A 16,569-nucleotide genomic window follows, 5' to 3' on the forward strand; every position below is an offset into this window, starting at 1 on the left:
TTAGGGTGGTTTAAGTTTAACTGGGACATACCATATTATCTTTTTGGATTTTTGCCGAAAAGATTTACCCCTTGACACTGTAAAACATCACTAGTTAAGAGTACCATCCTTACCATTGTTATATATCTGCCCCAGGTGCAATCTCAACTTAAATATTCTGGTACCAGGCGCTGTGAAAGTCAACCAAAAAAAAATAAAAATGAAATGTTGCCAACCTGAACTTCTGAGAAAAGAAAGATAACTCATTTATGATCATTCAATTTGTACATATATTGTATAATTTCACTTATTAAAAATGGCTTATTGCTCTCCCAAATAGTCGGCATTCGGTGCATAAATAACAGTTGTTACAATCTTGTATTTTCAACCAGTGATCAATCGCCAAAATTACTCGAGATCCAGCGGGCATAACCTGGAATTTTTAGCTTGGCACCAAGGACTGGAAATTAATTGATCACATAAAGATTTAGATCTAAGAAGAGCGTTACTCCATGAATAATCACAGTTAATTGGCAGGTCACAAGATCGCACAACTGAAATATGAAGAAATCGATGGAGAAATGGTACATCCCGCTATGCTACCCCGAAAAGGTAAGACACCTTTTTAAGCAACGGCAACAAGTTAGCCTCGTCCGGTTTTGTTCAAGCAATAAGAATGTGTACAGTAAATTTTTGTGGGAAGAAACAATGGCACTATAAACAAATAAATTGCTACAATACCTGATTATATCTACTGTACGTTCTTCAAATGCATTACTAATTATACCTCTTATGTTCAAAACTCTCCCTCTATCGGAAATCCAATTGCTTGAAAATTTCATCTCTAGACTGGTAACACAAGGACGACGATGTGAACTGAAAAACATCAAAATCCAATTAGAAGATGGGAACGCAGAAAAGCCAAGAAACAATTTTCACAATACGACACTAGTTTAAAGTACTTTACACTGCCAGAAACCAACTTCAGTTTCCCACAGTCTAATATTGACTAAAGACTTTTTCAGTATTAACTGAATTGACTAGAAAACAGGAAAACAGTGAACAAGAGATAGAAGATACCTGTAAAGTTTGTCAATCTATCATGTCACAAGTTTGGCATTGGAGGTTTGCATCACTTAAAATTTCGTGGAATAATCCTTTTAGTTAAACTCAAATTCCTACTTATCAGTTACAGAAGCCACATCTGACCCGACAAATCCATCATCAGTAACTCCGCTACCCTGCAACCGACTCTCCAAGATATCTGAAATATTTTTTGGCGGGCATCCATCCGCAGGATTCTGTGCCGGTGTTTGACAGAAACATTCAGGCCAGGAATTGGTATAGAAAGACTCAGGTGATATCCGCTTGTGAGGTCCACCAAAGTTAGTATTTAGCATCACACGCCTAATCGCTTCCTCAAAACCTGCTGTATGCCCATTTTCCCGAGCAATGAACACAGGAGTAAGAGCCTTTCGGTCAGGCCAAATTGTAGTGCGAAAATTATAGTAGAGTCGGTGGCCCATGAGATTATTGGCAAAGTTGCTCGGTCCATCATATGTTGGCATAAAAATATCAGCAAGTAGACAGACCATGTAATCCACAGCAGAACCCACCAATCCCATTGTGTTCTTAGCTAGCTCACCAGTAGTGTCTATTGTACTATGATTCTCAAGGCGAGGGAACATGGACTGGAAAGGTCCCATGAATCGTTCACCACCAAAAAGTTCACCAGATGCAATGTATATTCTAGTGGTATTATTGAACCCCATTGCACGTAGGATGAGACCCACCTGTAGATTCAAGGAATAACATTGAGTAATGTTTGTAACAAAAATTAGCTGGCAAAACAGCATACTCCAGAGCGGTGGAAAAGAACTATTTCTGCAACAGTCACAGTAAAAAATTTTTTTTTCCTGGTGCTTATAACATTATCCTGGGTGGTACTTTGGATAGGAAGCATTTGATCTGCCAGAGGAATATCAAATCATGTGAGTGACTGAAAGCAAAAAGCAGATTCCTTTCTTTCAAATGAAAACGAATGTCATCATATCTTGGTACCATTAGGCTTCAGTTTGGTAAGATAACTTTTACAATAACATAAGAAAAGGTTGGATTATGCCAATCATTATTGTCTTTAGCCTACCTGTGCCATCATTTTTTGTGGACTACTTTTTGGTTTTTACTGCCATGAAGGGGCAGGGAAAGGGCCGGGAAAGGGATCATTTCACTACAATGAAGAAGAAATCTCTTGCATGTTAAACATCTACAACATTTCTGATGTTGATGAAGAGCAAACTATAAGACAAGCCAAGCATGTAGTTGCAAGATTATAACATATAGAGAGTTTAACAAGAAAATAGTAAAGGGTGAGTATTATAGGTTACCTCTTCTGGTGTCAGGGGACATTTACCAATAGCCCTTCTTTGTTCATATATAAGTTTCTTCTCTGCAAAGTTTTCCTTTCGATACTTCTTTAAAATTTCTTGTTCTTTAGGTGTAAAAATATCATAGCACCTGAACAGATTTCATACCGAAGATTACTTCAGAAGCATTTTTATCTTCTCATTCTGAAATTTATATGGAGGTAGGACAAAGGGACAGAGGATTTAGTTTTGCTAGCAACGAAAACCACTTATTTCCAGAGGGACAGAATTTCTAATGACATGGAACTATCAATCTTACCCAGCAAATGCCAGCATATCCATCTCAAAACGAAGATGAATAGCCATGAAGTGACCTTGTGCACGAAGTCTGTCTACTATTGATTTGCTCAATTCCATAATATGCGGCTTAAATCTAAGGGCATGATAGTTAACCCGGCACCTCAACCTTTGGTACTCAGGGTTGTCAATTTCTTCTGCCAAACGATGGGAAAATGGAGTAAGATAAATAGCACCATGTTCCTTCATCTTCTCCAACGCTTTGGATGTATACCAACTGCTAGGAGCATCTCGAGGAGGCTCAAGCTGAGATTGAAAGACATTCAGATTCAACAATTGACAAAAAAAAAAGAATTAAACTGCTTGTTTGAGATCCACTTTCAGGTAAACTGTACCTTAAAAGCTTTCAGCTTCCTCATTTTCCCATTTTTCGAGATTTCAGGAATTTTTTCCACAATATTGACATCATACTTCAATGTCTTGATGAAGTGCTCAACATCATAGATTCCTTGGAAACCACTACAGAAAAATGCGGACTTATTAAGTAAAAGAATATTTATCAGGAAAGTTCAAGAGGTGATATTTACTTAAAACATACTTGCACCCAAAAAAAAAAAAATTATCCTGCTGACTTGCTGTGTCTAAGGATTTTATTACAATTATCAACAAGATAGAGAAAAAGACATAAGCAACAGTTTTGGATATACTAATTCTCTGAGCTCCTTTTCACCAAATGTATCTCCTATTTATCTTCACAGTTTCCCTCTTTTATATCCTCCATAAGTTTTTAATAAACAAGTAAAATTGAAGTGATCTTTCTTAAGAGCGTTTTTTGCCACGGGAAGTATGTAGGGCTACAGCATGAGGCTCACAAACTGTCTTGAAAATATTAACTTCACAACACATAAACTGATAAATATACATAATCCTACAATAAGGATCCAGAAGTACACAAGTTAAGCCACCAAGGAGCCAAAGGTGTTAAAAAACAAAAAACACAAAAAAAAAAAAAAAAGATTAAGAGGCTACCTCATTAGTTAATATGAATTTTTCTGTCTAAAACCTGAAAACTGCACTAAAAATCTTAAACTTACCACTTTTGGACCAAGCACCCTGAAGGCTAAACCATTCACCCTAATGTCAAACATCTCAGACGAATAAAGCCAGAAAAAAAAAATTCAAAATAGGATTCATTTATGAGTCTTTAGAATTTTACACATTAACAGGCTCTTTTGAGAATTGAATTCAGTGACAGATTCTAACAGGATTCTCCAGATTTATCAAGAACTATAGTCCAAAAAACTGAGATGCAAACACAGCAAGAGAATGGAAGCATTTGAAAAACTAAGGGCTAAGGTAGTCTTCCTGCAAAAAAGTACCTGTCATCATGCCAAAATGAGTTTGCATCCAACTCTGGCAGCACTAGAGTAGCATTCATTATCCGCGCAGCAAGAACAGCATTACAAATCTAAGTTACAAGTTGTAAAGTTAATTAAAGCAATCAAAAGGATGTAGACTCAACTTTCAACTCAGGTAAAAGAGTTCACTACAAACTCTTAAACATGTCTTTATAAATCAGAAAAAAGATTAATACTCCTGAACAGCAAAATATCAGTACATGACTCCTTGCAGATGTTGTATGAAGGATAAAGAAGATTGAAAGCATCTGAACGGTAGGACTTCTACATTCTACTTGAGGTATGCTGGATTATAAGGGGAAGTGTAACAGCCTCAATAAACAGTAATGCAAAGGGGGAATCAATTATAAGAAGCCCAGACATCATTGGTTGTTATGCAGACTTTCTATGAGAGAAAGAAATACACGACTTGTAAAAGTTTATTATGTGCATGGTAAAATTCAAAAGTAAAAGTCTTTCTTTCATTTTCTTCTAGATATTGCATCCTCATTTGCATATATATCTTATCCCAAAGCGATCTAAGTGCTTTGCACACCTAACCTCTCAATATCTAACTATTTATGATGAAAACAATGATTTGTCATTCTCTCCTTTCCTATCAATGAGTTCTGACCCTTTTGTCCAAAGTTTCTTCGTTTCCCTCATATTTATTCACCGCAGGTAAGAAACTATAATAGGCAACATGTTATGAAAAACAGCACAAATCTCATTTAAGCAAGCTAAATGGATCATCAACAAAGGATCTCTAGAAGAGTGAAAACCTTATAAGTTGACCTACAAACAAGATAATGTAATCGTTATAATCTTGCACTTAGAAACTACAAATTTTCAATTTTTCTTTTTCCTATGTTTCAGTAAGTAGACGGGTGTATATAAATTTTATAGGCAGAAAGTTATTAAAAGCCTATTGATCTTTCCATGCAGAAGGTATTTCCCAAAGCTTCACAGAATTAAAAGGCTTAGGCCAATCTTGAATAATGCAAGTCCAGCCTAGAAGGAAACCAGAACTTTAGAGGAAAAGCTTCAAATGAAAACATATGAAAGCTACTACTGCACCAACTGAACTTGCATACATACCGCACTTCTTTGCTGATTCAGACCGCCATTGCACCTAACACGCAAATAACCATTGGTTTGTTTAGGAGGAGCTGTAGAGAGAAGGAGGGGGGGTTAGCATCCTAAGCTATACATGATTCTAGATATTCAACAAGAAAACCATACTTATCCACAAAAACTATGTGAAAACACATACTGGGCCAATCAGAACGTGGGGCAGATGATGCTCTCCAACCACCAGAGGGAGCATTTTCCCAGAGAGTATCTACATTAATCTGTGTATATGGTAAAGATGAGAACATGCCAGAAGATCTACTGTTCCATATCAAAAGCAACTGAAATACTCTATTTAAAAGCTAGAACTTCATCACCTCCAAACCTCAATTTCCTTTCACTGTTTTTTATCCACCCCATAAGCAAAGGTCATACCAAATTGATCAAATACGAGCACCTAAACTCTGGAATTTTCTTGCCCGCATACGCACTCTCTCATTAGCTAAAAGCAAACTCATATAGCAACACTAAATAATGGGAATATACAAGAATCTCCTCTATTTTCGAGTAAACATTGGAACTTAAAAAAAAAGGATATAAATCTTTACCAACTGCATATTACAGCTTATTGATGTAAAGCTTAAAAAAAGAAAAAACACGTACACATACACACAAAGAATCCCAAGATCAACTAAGTATTTCAGCTAGTTAAATCAGCGAAATACTAGACTTCATAAAAGTAACCAACTTTTAATCACTGAACTACAGTTAACTAACTACATTAAGTTCAGATAATGCCAAAATAACTTTTTCCCAGAAAAATGGAAAGAATTACCTCCGATCGCGAAGGAGAAGAACTCGAACTCTTCAAAGTGGAAACAAGCGACACCATACAGATGACTAGTACAACAGCCGCGATTGCCAGCTTGCCAAACATCCCCTTAACTCCTCCATTCGATTGCTTGAGAAGATGATGGTACCGATGTCCATGCCTGCAAATTTTTACACAGAAAATTCTCAGATCCGAATCAAATAACTGAGCTTAATCAACAGACATCTACAGCGAAATGCTGAATTTACCTTCTCATTGGCGGTGATAATCAGAGAGAAGTGCGTGTTTATGCGTGAGAGAGAAAATTTGTCCGGGGAAAGGAGTTTTTGACTGAGAATGTGGAGAGGATGGATTTGTCGGAGGGGCTGAGAGATCTAATCTAATCATATGGGTACGGGAGAAGATATCATCAAAACTTCAGGCACTCAAAAATAAATCAAATTAAATCTAAGATTGGCCCAAGGGGTTATTTATGCAAATAGCTTACATTTTTAACCAAAATTAAATAAGTATAAAAATTTTTACCCTATCCTATAAAATAGAAACAGAAATTCATTTATAAAAAAGCTAATATCAAAAAACAATAATTCTTGCCTTTGATTTTGGTGCAATTATGGAATTATTTTACTTTCTAAATGATTTGATGTGCTACATTCGTATGATTTTGCTTTACACATAAATTTTATTTGTCTACACTAACTCAATGATAACAATAACTATGTATATAAATGCATATTAAATCTTAAACCTAGTATAATAATCGCATCAAATTGCACCAATGGCTAATCATAATTGCTATGGTAAAGTTAAACAGCCTTGTTTGGCAGCCAAGTTTTTTGTCAAGTTTGTTTGCTACAAGTTTTTTAAAAATTTTAGCTACAGTAATCTAAAAAACTTTTCAAAATTTTTAAACTATGCACTTCAAATAGTAAAAAAATTTTAAAAACTTCTACAATAAAGTTTTAGACAAATATCCAAAAAAATTCACTTGCCAAACGGTGCTATGTGACGCGAACTCGAATATGCAAGTATAGTAGACATAGGTACTATACTATAAAATCAAGAATCAGAGACATACGCGATAGGGTAAAGTAAAGAATCCGATTAATGTTAGACGTTAAGTTGGATTGTTGCATTGCCATAGGTAATGCTAGTTTTAATAGTCCTCTTGATAATAGGCCTCGGGATGTTGTTTTTGTCAAAGAAAAGATGCACTAACAACTAGCTAACATGGTCTCCAAGTTATAGAAGTTGATTGAACACGAAAGTAAGCCAAGAAGTAAGAATTTATGCAACTTGGTCCAATGGAGGCACGCCATGTCCGGCAGTTTTTTTCCTGGAGTAATTTCGGAGGGGACTGAACCACCACCGGACCAGACGAGTGCACTATACACCCGTCTGGATTTTTCAAACAAGACCACATTTAATTGTGGCAAATTGATGGGAATGTGGCAAATTGGTAGGAGACAAGGTTTGAATCCTTGGCACCCATCCCACCAAACCTTAATGCATTGGTGGTGGCCACCAACCCAAAGGCATGTCTGGCAGTTTATGAGTCAAGTGAAATCCAAGAGACCGATTTAAGGGTCCATTTCCTTGATATGGACTTCAATCAAATATTATCGAAATTTCTTGGATATATACCTTGAATTGATTAAATAGATATCTGAATTTTAGGTGCATTAATAAAAGGATCAATATTTATTTGAAGTTGCAATATTTCATATTATGCCCCCTCCTAATTTTAAGTTTATTAATAAAACATAGGGTTGGCATCCTTCTTCCTCCATGGGGTTTGCCACAAAAAATAAATCACCATTTGGTTTTGAAATTACTTTCATTGTGGTTTCGTGTTCTTAATTAACTGATATGAATCACATTTCAACTTGAATAAAATGGTTAAATGACACCCGATTAGAGGAATAGAAAGGGAAAAGAAATAGACATAACCATGTAGACACAAACTCACTTATTTGTGTCGTATATCCAATCGTAATAATGTATACATCTTCAGTATATATAAGATTTACTATATATATATATATAACAAATGTATGGATCAATTGTATTAAAAGCTAATTGTACATGTTCCAAACCTAACAAGAAAGAAAGCTTTTTCTTGTTTTCTTGACTTTTGTTACACGCTATTACCTACTCAATGGATGCACTGAGTCCAAGCCAATACATAGAAAGCCCTGGATGGGAGTTTATCTATCAATCAAATCAGCATTATCAAGACCTTAATTAACTTTGGTTGAAGGCTAAGACTTTATAATCGCAATTATTCCACTTGCCGTAAATGCAAAGGAGGCTTTTCTTCTACTTTATATGTGGTAAACTTTTGGGGTCAACATTGAATTTGCACACTCTTTCCGTTCCCATGACCAAATTTTCCTTGGATAAGTGTAGTGGAGTAATATGTTCGCACATTAAATTGGGCAACCTGGTGAAATTGCTCCTAAGACGTGTCCTTGTAGAATCAATAGTTGCAGTGGTCCTCAGCGCAAGTAGAATCAGTGGAAACCTAGCAACGGCGTGGTTCTATGAGCTTAATCTTTAATTGGATTAGGTAGAGTTTGAATCTATAGGCTCAAATTAAAAATAAACTGAACTTGGGCCATATTAGACTTAGACGCGATTAAAGCATAGCCCATATATAAGTATAATTATACATATATAATATATACAATAATATATAATCTTTACAATTATACATAGTATAACATAAAATGTTAATAATTTACATATAAATTTTGGAGTCCGTTGAATGAATGATAATTATGCAAAATTTGAATTTGAAATTCAACTTTTGCACACATATCATGAATCCAATGCTGATAGTGTATACACCGTCAGTGTAGAAAAGATTTACTCATAAATTTATTGTAATTCAAGAGTATCAAATATATATTTTATATAATTATATGTTCAATTATGAGTTTGGGTCGAACCCGGCCGATTTGAGTTGAAACTTATATAAAAAGGTGAGTTGAAATCGAACCTTTAATTTGAACTCTAAATCCTGAAAGCCGAAACTCAAAAAGCCTCTTTTATTTGTGAGCCAACCTGCTCTACCAAATCCTAGATTTAGTTTGATTTTAATTATGTTCTAGATATAAAGGCTGACCGGGGTTAGTGCGATCGGTCCAGTGGCCTCCTCTTCAGGAGCAAGGTCCCGTGTTCGACTCTCTCCCCGTACCGCGCTGGAATCCTTGGGGCGGGCTCTCCTAGCCTGGGGGAATTAGATTAGATTCCTTGGGGCGGGCTCTCCTAGCCTGGGGGAATTAGATTAGATCTCCCGTACCGCGCTGGAATCCTTGGGATATAAAGGCTGACACATTTAAAAAAAAATATATATAAGGCTGACATAATATATAATTTTGGTGAGAATCATTTATGCATAGAACAAAGAAGAAAGAGCAAGCCATTGACATTCCATGTGATTAACAAATTGTTCAAGTGGAGAACAAACAACCAGTACTCACTAATGTAGGGAAAAAAAAAATTTCCTCCCAACCCTGTTAAATAAAAAGAGCTAAATGTGAAGCACCATAATGGGAGACATTTGGAGTCCGTGAAGCAAATCATTCCCATTTTTCTTACAGGTAGAATCTTACATTTATTTTTACAAATTAAAATGGTTGTTTTAATTCCAATAAGGAAAGCAGTGCATAATCAAAATAACTTTACATACCCGGTTCAGGTCTATATGGAGTGTCAATAGCTTGAAATCCTAAGGGCAAAAATGGTAAATTCAAGTAATATTGAAAGAGCATCAATAAAAAAGAAAAAAAAAATCTCACATCCTTGAAGGGTCTTAGAGGTCCTGGGTTGTAATCATCCTTCCTCCTCCTAACTTCTTAAATCACACCTCTTCCTTATTATTATTTTTTAAAATTCAAGTGATATTGAAAGCGTATCGATAATTTGGGTACTCATATTACACCATGAGATTCGTTGTATTTGTCAGCCAATGCGTAGGGATATGGGGAGCTGAGTAGAAAAATTAACTACATTTGTTGAAGTTGTATAATTGCCCTTGGATTAATCTTTCCTACACTAACAGAGTATACACTATTAGCATTTGATGAATAACAACTAAACAAAATTTGAATTTAAAATTCAAATTTTGTACACATGTCATGAATTAAACGGTGATAATGTATACACTGTCAGTGTATATAAGATTTATTCATTGCCTTTTTAAGCATAATGTTATGTGCTTAACGTTACTTTCTGCGCAATTTAGAGTCATGACTACACTCAAAACACTTAGGGTCGTATTTAAGTGCACATCACTTAAAAATAAGTGTTCGTAGTTGTAACAGTATCTTATATCATACAACGACACGATCCATACTTTCTTGGTGGATCAGATATACGAGAAAATTCGACTTTTATAATAGACCTGTACTTTGCAGATAAATTCAGCAACCTAAATATTATGTATGTTTAGATTATATAGCAACACAATGAAAATTTCTATAGTCCCTTTAAGAAACCATTCCTTCAATTTTTATGTATTCAGTGACTGCTAGATTATTCAGGGTGTGATAGTTGTTTACATTATAAATGATTGAATATATTACAATTCAAAAGTCAAAACAAAAAATCCAATTGTGAATCTAAAATTGAGGGGTGTGATACCAAAAAATAACAATTGAGTATTATCTCCCACCAAACACATATACATATAAATTGATTTCGGTTGTATTGATTACTTGATCTCTACCTAAAGATATATAATTTTAGATAAATTATCTTTAGCCCCTTTAGTTTGGTGCTTTACTATATAAACCCTTATAGTTTATATATATATATATATATATATATATATATAACTCCTTCATAGTTTGAATTAAAGTGTCACGATTAGTCTTTCTATTAAAATTAACAATCAATAGTAAAAAATCAAAGTCAACCTAATAAATTGACAAATTCACACTTTCACTACTTTTTTTCTTTTTTTCCTTATCTTTCTCTCTTTTTTTTTGGGAAGAGAAGAGATGATTTTGAAAACCTATACATTGGGCTACAAATCTCAATTTTCTTCAAATATAAAAGAGATGGAAGAAAATTAAAAATTAAATAAATAAGAAACAAAAAAGATGGAAGGGAAATATAGAACAAATAAATAAGAAACAAAAAGTACTAAATCTTTTTTTACTACAAATATCATTATAGTTTTTATACTAAATCTTTAATGATATTTTGTAGTTCTTATTTATCTATTTTTTATTCAATTTATTCTTTTTTATGTTTGGAGGGAAAAAAATTAATGAAAGGGTAAATTTATCAATTTATTAGTTTGATTTTGACTTTTTACTATTGATCGTAAGTTTTAATGAATGCTAAAACTAACATTGACACTTTAAACCAAATCATAAGAGAGTGACATATGAATTTTTAAACAATAGAGGGTTATGTGATAAAGTACCAAACTACAAGAGAGTAAAAAGTAATTTGTCCTAATTTTTATCCAAAGGCTTTGACCATTAGTATGTGAATATTTTATTCATTTATTGCAGCCTGATTGCCTAACGTACGGGATATGTTACCTGCTGATCTAGCCATGATATCTCCACACTGACTAGAATTATGGTCAGGCCAAGTAAGTGAACTTCTTTTCAGTATTTAGCAACTTGAACTAAACTAAAGGGTTTACATTTCAGGCTTATTTATATGCACTTTACGAGATAAGTTCATTGCCCGGCTCTCTTTTTTGGTTATTTAGTACTATTTCTCCATTCTCATGCTCAACATGACTTCTAAGTCATTTGAATCTAACTGCTTTCAAGATTTTCTTGAATCTCTTCCCAAAGAGATCTTTTGGGAGAGCTTTGATATCTATCAATGGAAAGGTTTTTGGTTTCAACCTTTCATTCTTCAATCCACCATAGCTTTATCAACTGAATTTGTCCCGCGTGACGATGATATCATATTAGCTTCATCTCTCAAAGTTGGGACTACATGGCTTAAGGCCCTTTGTTTGAGCATCAACAATGGTGCGGATCAAGAAAATGAAGATATTCTCACGAAGGGCAGTCCGCATTTATTTGTTCCAACTATTGAGTCTATGGTCTTTGTTCCTAACTCAGATTCTGTGCTTTCTGGTATGGCTTCTCCAAGACTTCTTCACACACATTTACCTTATAGTCTTCTTCCTGATTCAATGAAGAACTCAGGTTGCAAAATTGTTTACCTTACTCGAAATCCTAAAGACACTTTTATCTCATTTTGGCACTATTTCAATAGCACCAAAGTTGACACATGTGGTACAGAAAGACCACTTGTAATTGGCATCAAACAACAAATTTCTTTGGAGAAAGCATTTGAGTCCTTCTGCAATGGAACTTACCTTTATGGACCTATTTTTGATCATGCCTTGGAGTATCATAAAGAAAGCTCAAAGATGCCTCAGAAGATATTGTTCATGAAGTACGAAGAGCTAAAGAAGGACCCAAAAGGGCAACTGAAAAAACTTGCTTCATTCCTCGGGAAACCATTTACTGAGGAGGAAAAAGTGGACAAAATTCTGTGGAGGTGTAGCCTGGAGAGACTCAAGAACTTGGAGGTTAACAAGAATGGGGTAAATCCATGGAATTGGTTGGATAATAGTGGCTATTTCAGGCTTGGTGTCACTGGGGATTCGAAGAATTATCTAACAGCAGAGATGGAGGAGCGTCTTGATCAAATTGCCCGCACGAAGCTGGAAGCATCTGGACTTGATCTTGATGCATGACGAACACCAGAAATGCGGCACCTGATGTTTAGGCATGCAATATGTGTTCCTTCTCTTCTGTACAATTCCATACGATCGACAATAAAATACTGGAATTTGTCACAATAGTAAATCTTTCACACGGTACAAGTGAAGTTTATTTGTACAAACTGGCCCGGAATAATGCCATTGTAGCAATAAAACTCGTATTCTCTTTCAAGTTACTAACATGCACAATTTCATTACATAAGAAAAATCGAGGTTTTAGGTTAATTTTGAAAAGAAAATATCAAGAACCATTTCGCTTCATTATTTCCTCAGGCCATATTCTATCATGTTTTGAAAGCTTGCTGTTAGCTGATGGTTCTTATTGGCAAAAATGAAAGAAAAATTATCAAACTATTCATAAACAGGCAATAGCGAATCATAGTTCAAAACGAAGCATCTAAATTAAAAGAATTTACTAAACAAAAATATAAGCTCTCTCTTAATGGCTAAAGTAATACAATTTTAGAAGTGATTATGATTTTCAAAATCTCGTAAAAATGTAAATTGTAATATTCCTTAGCTGAATAACTTCTTTTAAGTGTGTAAAATCTACTTAAAGCAAGAGATAATTACAGAAACCTCCCCTGATACTTGTGACAATTAGAGTTAGCACCCTTTATGTTTAATAATTACACAAACCTCTCCTGATATTTATGACAATTAGAGTTAGCACCCTTGATGTTTAAAAATTACACATCCCTCACTTGAATAGTAGCTTTGATATGTGTAAGAAAACCTTATACATATCTCAAATTGCTCTTAAGGATTTTTATTTTGGTTCAAATCAATATCATTAATTTTTTTTCCTCCAAGTCCCAAATATTTGGCGTTGTCTAAGGTTTAAATCATTTTCTCCATATTCATTTAGCAAAATTTACTATTGCATACTTGTATTTGCAATAGTTTTATTGAACTTTGGTGGGAGAAAAAAAGAGAATAAATTAGAAGAATGAAAGATCAGAAAATTTAGGGGCATGATAGAAGCTGAAATATGTCAGATATGAAGATTGTGATTATGGTAAAGAATAAAAAACTTGGACATACAAAAGAAATGGATTAATTTGGAGAATAAATGGTAGTGGTGCTGATAAAACTATTTAGTGAAGGGAAATGCTTGGTAGTGAGTTTTTTAAGTTTGGATAGCCATTTGATTTTTTTACTACAATTTTTCCTTTTGAAAAAAATAAATTGGCCACTATTTTTGCAGAGGATGATTATCATTCTTTTAGGAAGGTTATTGTATACATTCTAAGTCAAGAAGAGAGGTAGGTATAATATTTAAAATTAGAGGAGCTTTAAGTGAAATTCTTGAAAGTTTCGTGGGAGGTTCTGAAGTTATCCCTTAAAGAAATTGCAAATCATCAGGTACAACAATTACGAAATGTGATAGGCAATTCTATGCAACCCTTATTAGCAAATAAATTGAATCAAAATCTAATTGTGAAATTACTAGGAATACTAGCTAGTTTGGTTTTACAAGGATTGCGTGATTTCACTATTTGATCGGTCAAAAATCTATAAAAATTTAACATTCTTGCAAACTGCCGTGCTAGTCAAGTAAAGGGTTTTACCAAACTGATGTCTCAAGAGTACTTGTTTAAAAAAAAAAAAAAAGATTTCAAGTGTATTTATATAATAAGTTAAGAGTGTTCTAGTTATAACAAATATCCCAAGAATACAGGTTAAAAAAAATAGATTTTTCTAATGGGTACCTATTAAGTATAAACACGCATAAATTTCACCTAATCTGTTATGTATATACACATATTAATAATTAGTATTCTTTCTTATATTTATACATTTTTTTAATTAATTCTACCTTTTTAAAAATTCAGTCCTCCTTGCATTTATTACACTTTATCTAATTAATCTTACCTTTTTGAAAATTTCATCACTTGAAGTATATTTTAACGCGAATACCCAATAGGCACCGTTGAGCAGGCTTAAAAAAAATCCATAAATGGAAGAGAGCTTAGCTCCTATTATCATTAGGCGGCTCTAATTAAAAAAAAAAAAAAAAAACTCGGCGCCGTTCCATGAACGGAAGAGAGCTTAGCTCCTATTATCATTAGGCGGCGCTAATTGCAGAAAAATTCGGCGCTAGACAACGCCGGGCCAGAGGGCTTCGCCGATTAGCATCTCACGCGGCGCCGGTGCCTGGGTGCCAATTTCTAAAAGGGATAATTGCAGAAACCCCCTGAGGTTTCTGACATTTGCACTGACCTCTCCTGTAGTTTGAAAAATTACACTGACCTCCCATGAGGTTACTAATCCTTTGCAAATTCAGTCCAAATGATTAAACTATTGTTTTAGGGAGTGAAATTAGAATTTTTTACCAAATTTGTCCTTTGTACTACATGTCCAATGAATGACAAAATACTACAAATCAATTAACAATTAATAAATTTTAAGGAGTATAGTTTATAGGCAAATATGCATTACCTATTTAAAGTGCCGGCTCTTTATGGGTATTTTACTTTCAAACATTTAATTTAATACAAATATTTACGCTCAAATACTTATTTGTATTTACTTTCAAATATTTAATTTTTGTTAAATACAAAAACTATCAATCTCTTTTCCGTAAAAATATTAATATAACACTTTTTCAATTTTAGTTACAAACATTTATGTATTTAACATAAATTAAATGATTCAGAATAAAATATCCATAAAGAGCCAATACTTTACTCATGTAATGGATGAAAGCCATAAAGAATTAATACTTTATGGGTCATTATTAAAAAAAATATTTAATTTATATTAAATAAATAACCTACCGATTTCCTTTTTGCAAGAATATTACTGTAACACTTTTTGAAATTTACTAACAAACATTGATATATTTATCATAAATTAAATGTTTGAAAGTAAAATATCCGTAAAAAACCGGTACTTTAAATGAGTAATACGTGTTTGCCTATAAAGAGTCGGTAACTATTTAAAGTACCGGTTCTTTAAGGGTATTTTACTTTCAAACATTTAATTTAATACAAATGTTTACGCTCAAATACAGATTTGTATTTACTTTCAAATATTTAATTTTTGTTAAATACAAAACCTACCAATCTCTCTTCCGTAAAAATATTAATATAACACTTTTTCAATTTTAGTTACAAACATTTATGTATTTAACATAAATTAAATGATTCAGAATAAAATGCACATAAAGAGCGAATACTTTACTCGTGTAATGGATGAAAGCCATAAAAAATTAATACTTTATGGGCCATTTATTTTTTTTTAAAAAAATATTTAATTTATATTAAATAAATAACCTATCGATTTCCTTTTTGCAAGAATATTACTATAACAATTTTTGAATTTTACTTACAAATATTGATATATTTATCATAAATTAAATATTTGAAAGTAAAATACTCGTAAAGAGCTGATACTTTAAATGAGTAATGCGTGTTTGCCCATAAATTATACTCCTTAAAATTTATTAATTGTTAATTGATTTATAGTACTTTGTCATTCATTGGATATGTAGCACAAAGGGCAAATCTGGTACAAAATTCTAATTTCACTCCCTAAAATAATATTTTAATCGTTTGGACTAAATTTGCAAAGGATTAGTAACCTCAAGGGAGGTCAGTGTAATTTTTCAAACCACAGGGGAGGTCAGTGCAAATGTTAGAAACCTCAGGGGAGGCTTCTGCAATTATCCCTTTCTAAAATGTTCGGCGCTAGTCAACACCTTTTTATTACAAATACTCTCTCCGTTCCATTGAAGTTATCATGCTTTCCTTTTTTATTTGTCCTAAAATAATTGTCACATACCCAAAATAGAAAGCTTGTTTACATTCAATTTCAACATTTACCCTCTTAAAATATGAGTCCTACAACTTTAAC

General features: G+C 33.5%; 2 protein-coding genes across 2 annotated transcripts; one reads left to right on the forward strand and one right to left on the reverse strand.

Annotated features, from left to right (window-relative positions):
• Positions 1 to 576: 576 nt before the first annotated feature.
• LOC113766899 (O-fucosyltransferase 1) lies at positions 577 to 6,306 on the reverse strand. The gene is made up of 10 exons (XM_027311059.1): positions 6,191 to 6,306; positions 5,946 to 6,102; positions 5,313 to 5,391; positions 5,138 to 5,208; positions 4,022 to 4,110; positions 3,038 to 3,161; positions 2,665 to 2,948; positions 2,367 to 2,496; positions 1,060 to 1,772; positions 577 to 855 (listed from the first exon to the last, which is right to left on the reverse strand). The coding sequence occupies exons 1-9, from the start codon at positions 6,196 to 6,198 to the stop codon at positions 1,158 to 1,160; spliced, it is 1,557 nt and encodes a 518-aa protein (XP_027166860.1). The 5' UTR covers positions 6,199 to 6,306; the 3' UTR covers positions 577 to 855; positions 1,060 to 1,157.
• A 5,397-nt stretch (positions 6,307 to 11,703) lies between these two features.
• Positions 11,704 to 12,684, forward strand: LOC113765950 (cytosolic sulfotransferase 5-like). The gene has a single exon (XM_027310186.1). It carries the CDS (start codon positions 11,704 to 11,706, stop codon positions 12,682 to 12,684), a length of 981 nt encoding a protein of 326 aa, XP_027165987.1.
• Positions 12,685 to 16,569: the final 3,885 nt, after the last annotated feature.

This window comes from Coffea eugenioides, chromosome 3 (assembly GCF_003713205.1).
Source record: "Coffea eugenioides isolate CCC68of chromosome 3, Ceug_1.0, whole genome shotgun sequence".
Taxonomy (NCBI): Eukaryota; Viridiplantae; Streptophyta; class Magnoliopsida; order Gentianales; family Rubiaceae; genus Coffea; species Coffea eugenioides.

Coding starts and splice junctions, on each gene's coding strand:
- LOC113766899 (XM_027311059.1), bottom strand. Junction 4,111..5,137: donor TGAATCAGCAAAGAAGTGCG/GTATGTATGCAA, acceptor CTTGTAACTTAG/ATTTGTAATGCTGTTCTTGC. Junction 1,773..2,366: donor GTCCCCTGACACCAGAAGAG/GTAACCTATAAT, acceptor TTGAATCTACAG/GTGGGTCTCATCCTACGTGC.
- LOC113765950 (XM_027310186.1), top strand. CDS start 11,704: ATGACTTCTAAGTCATTTGAATCTAACTGCTTTCAAGATTTTCTTGAA.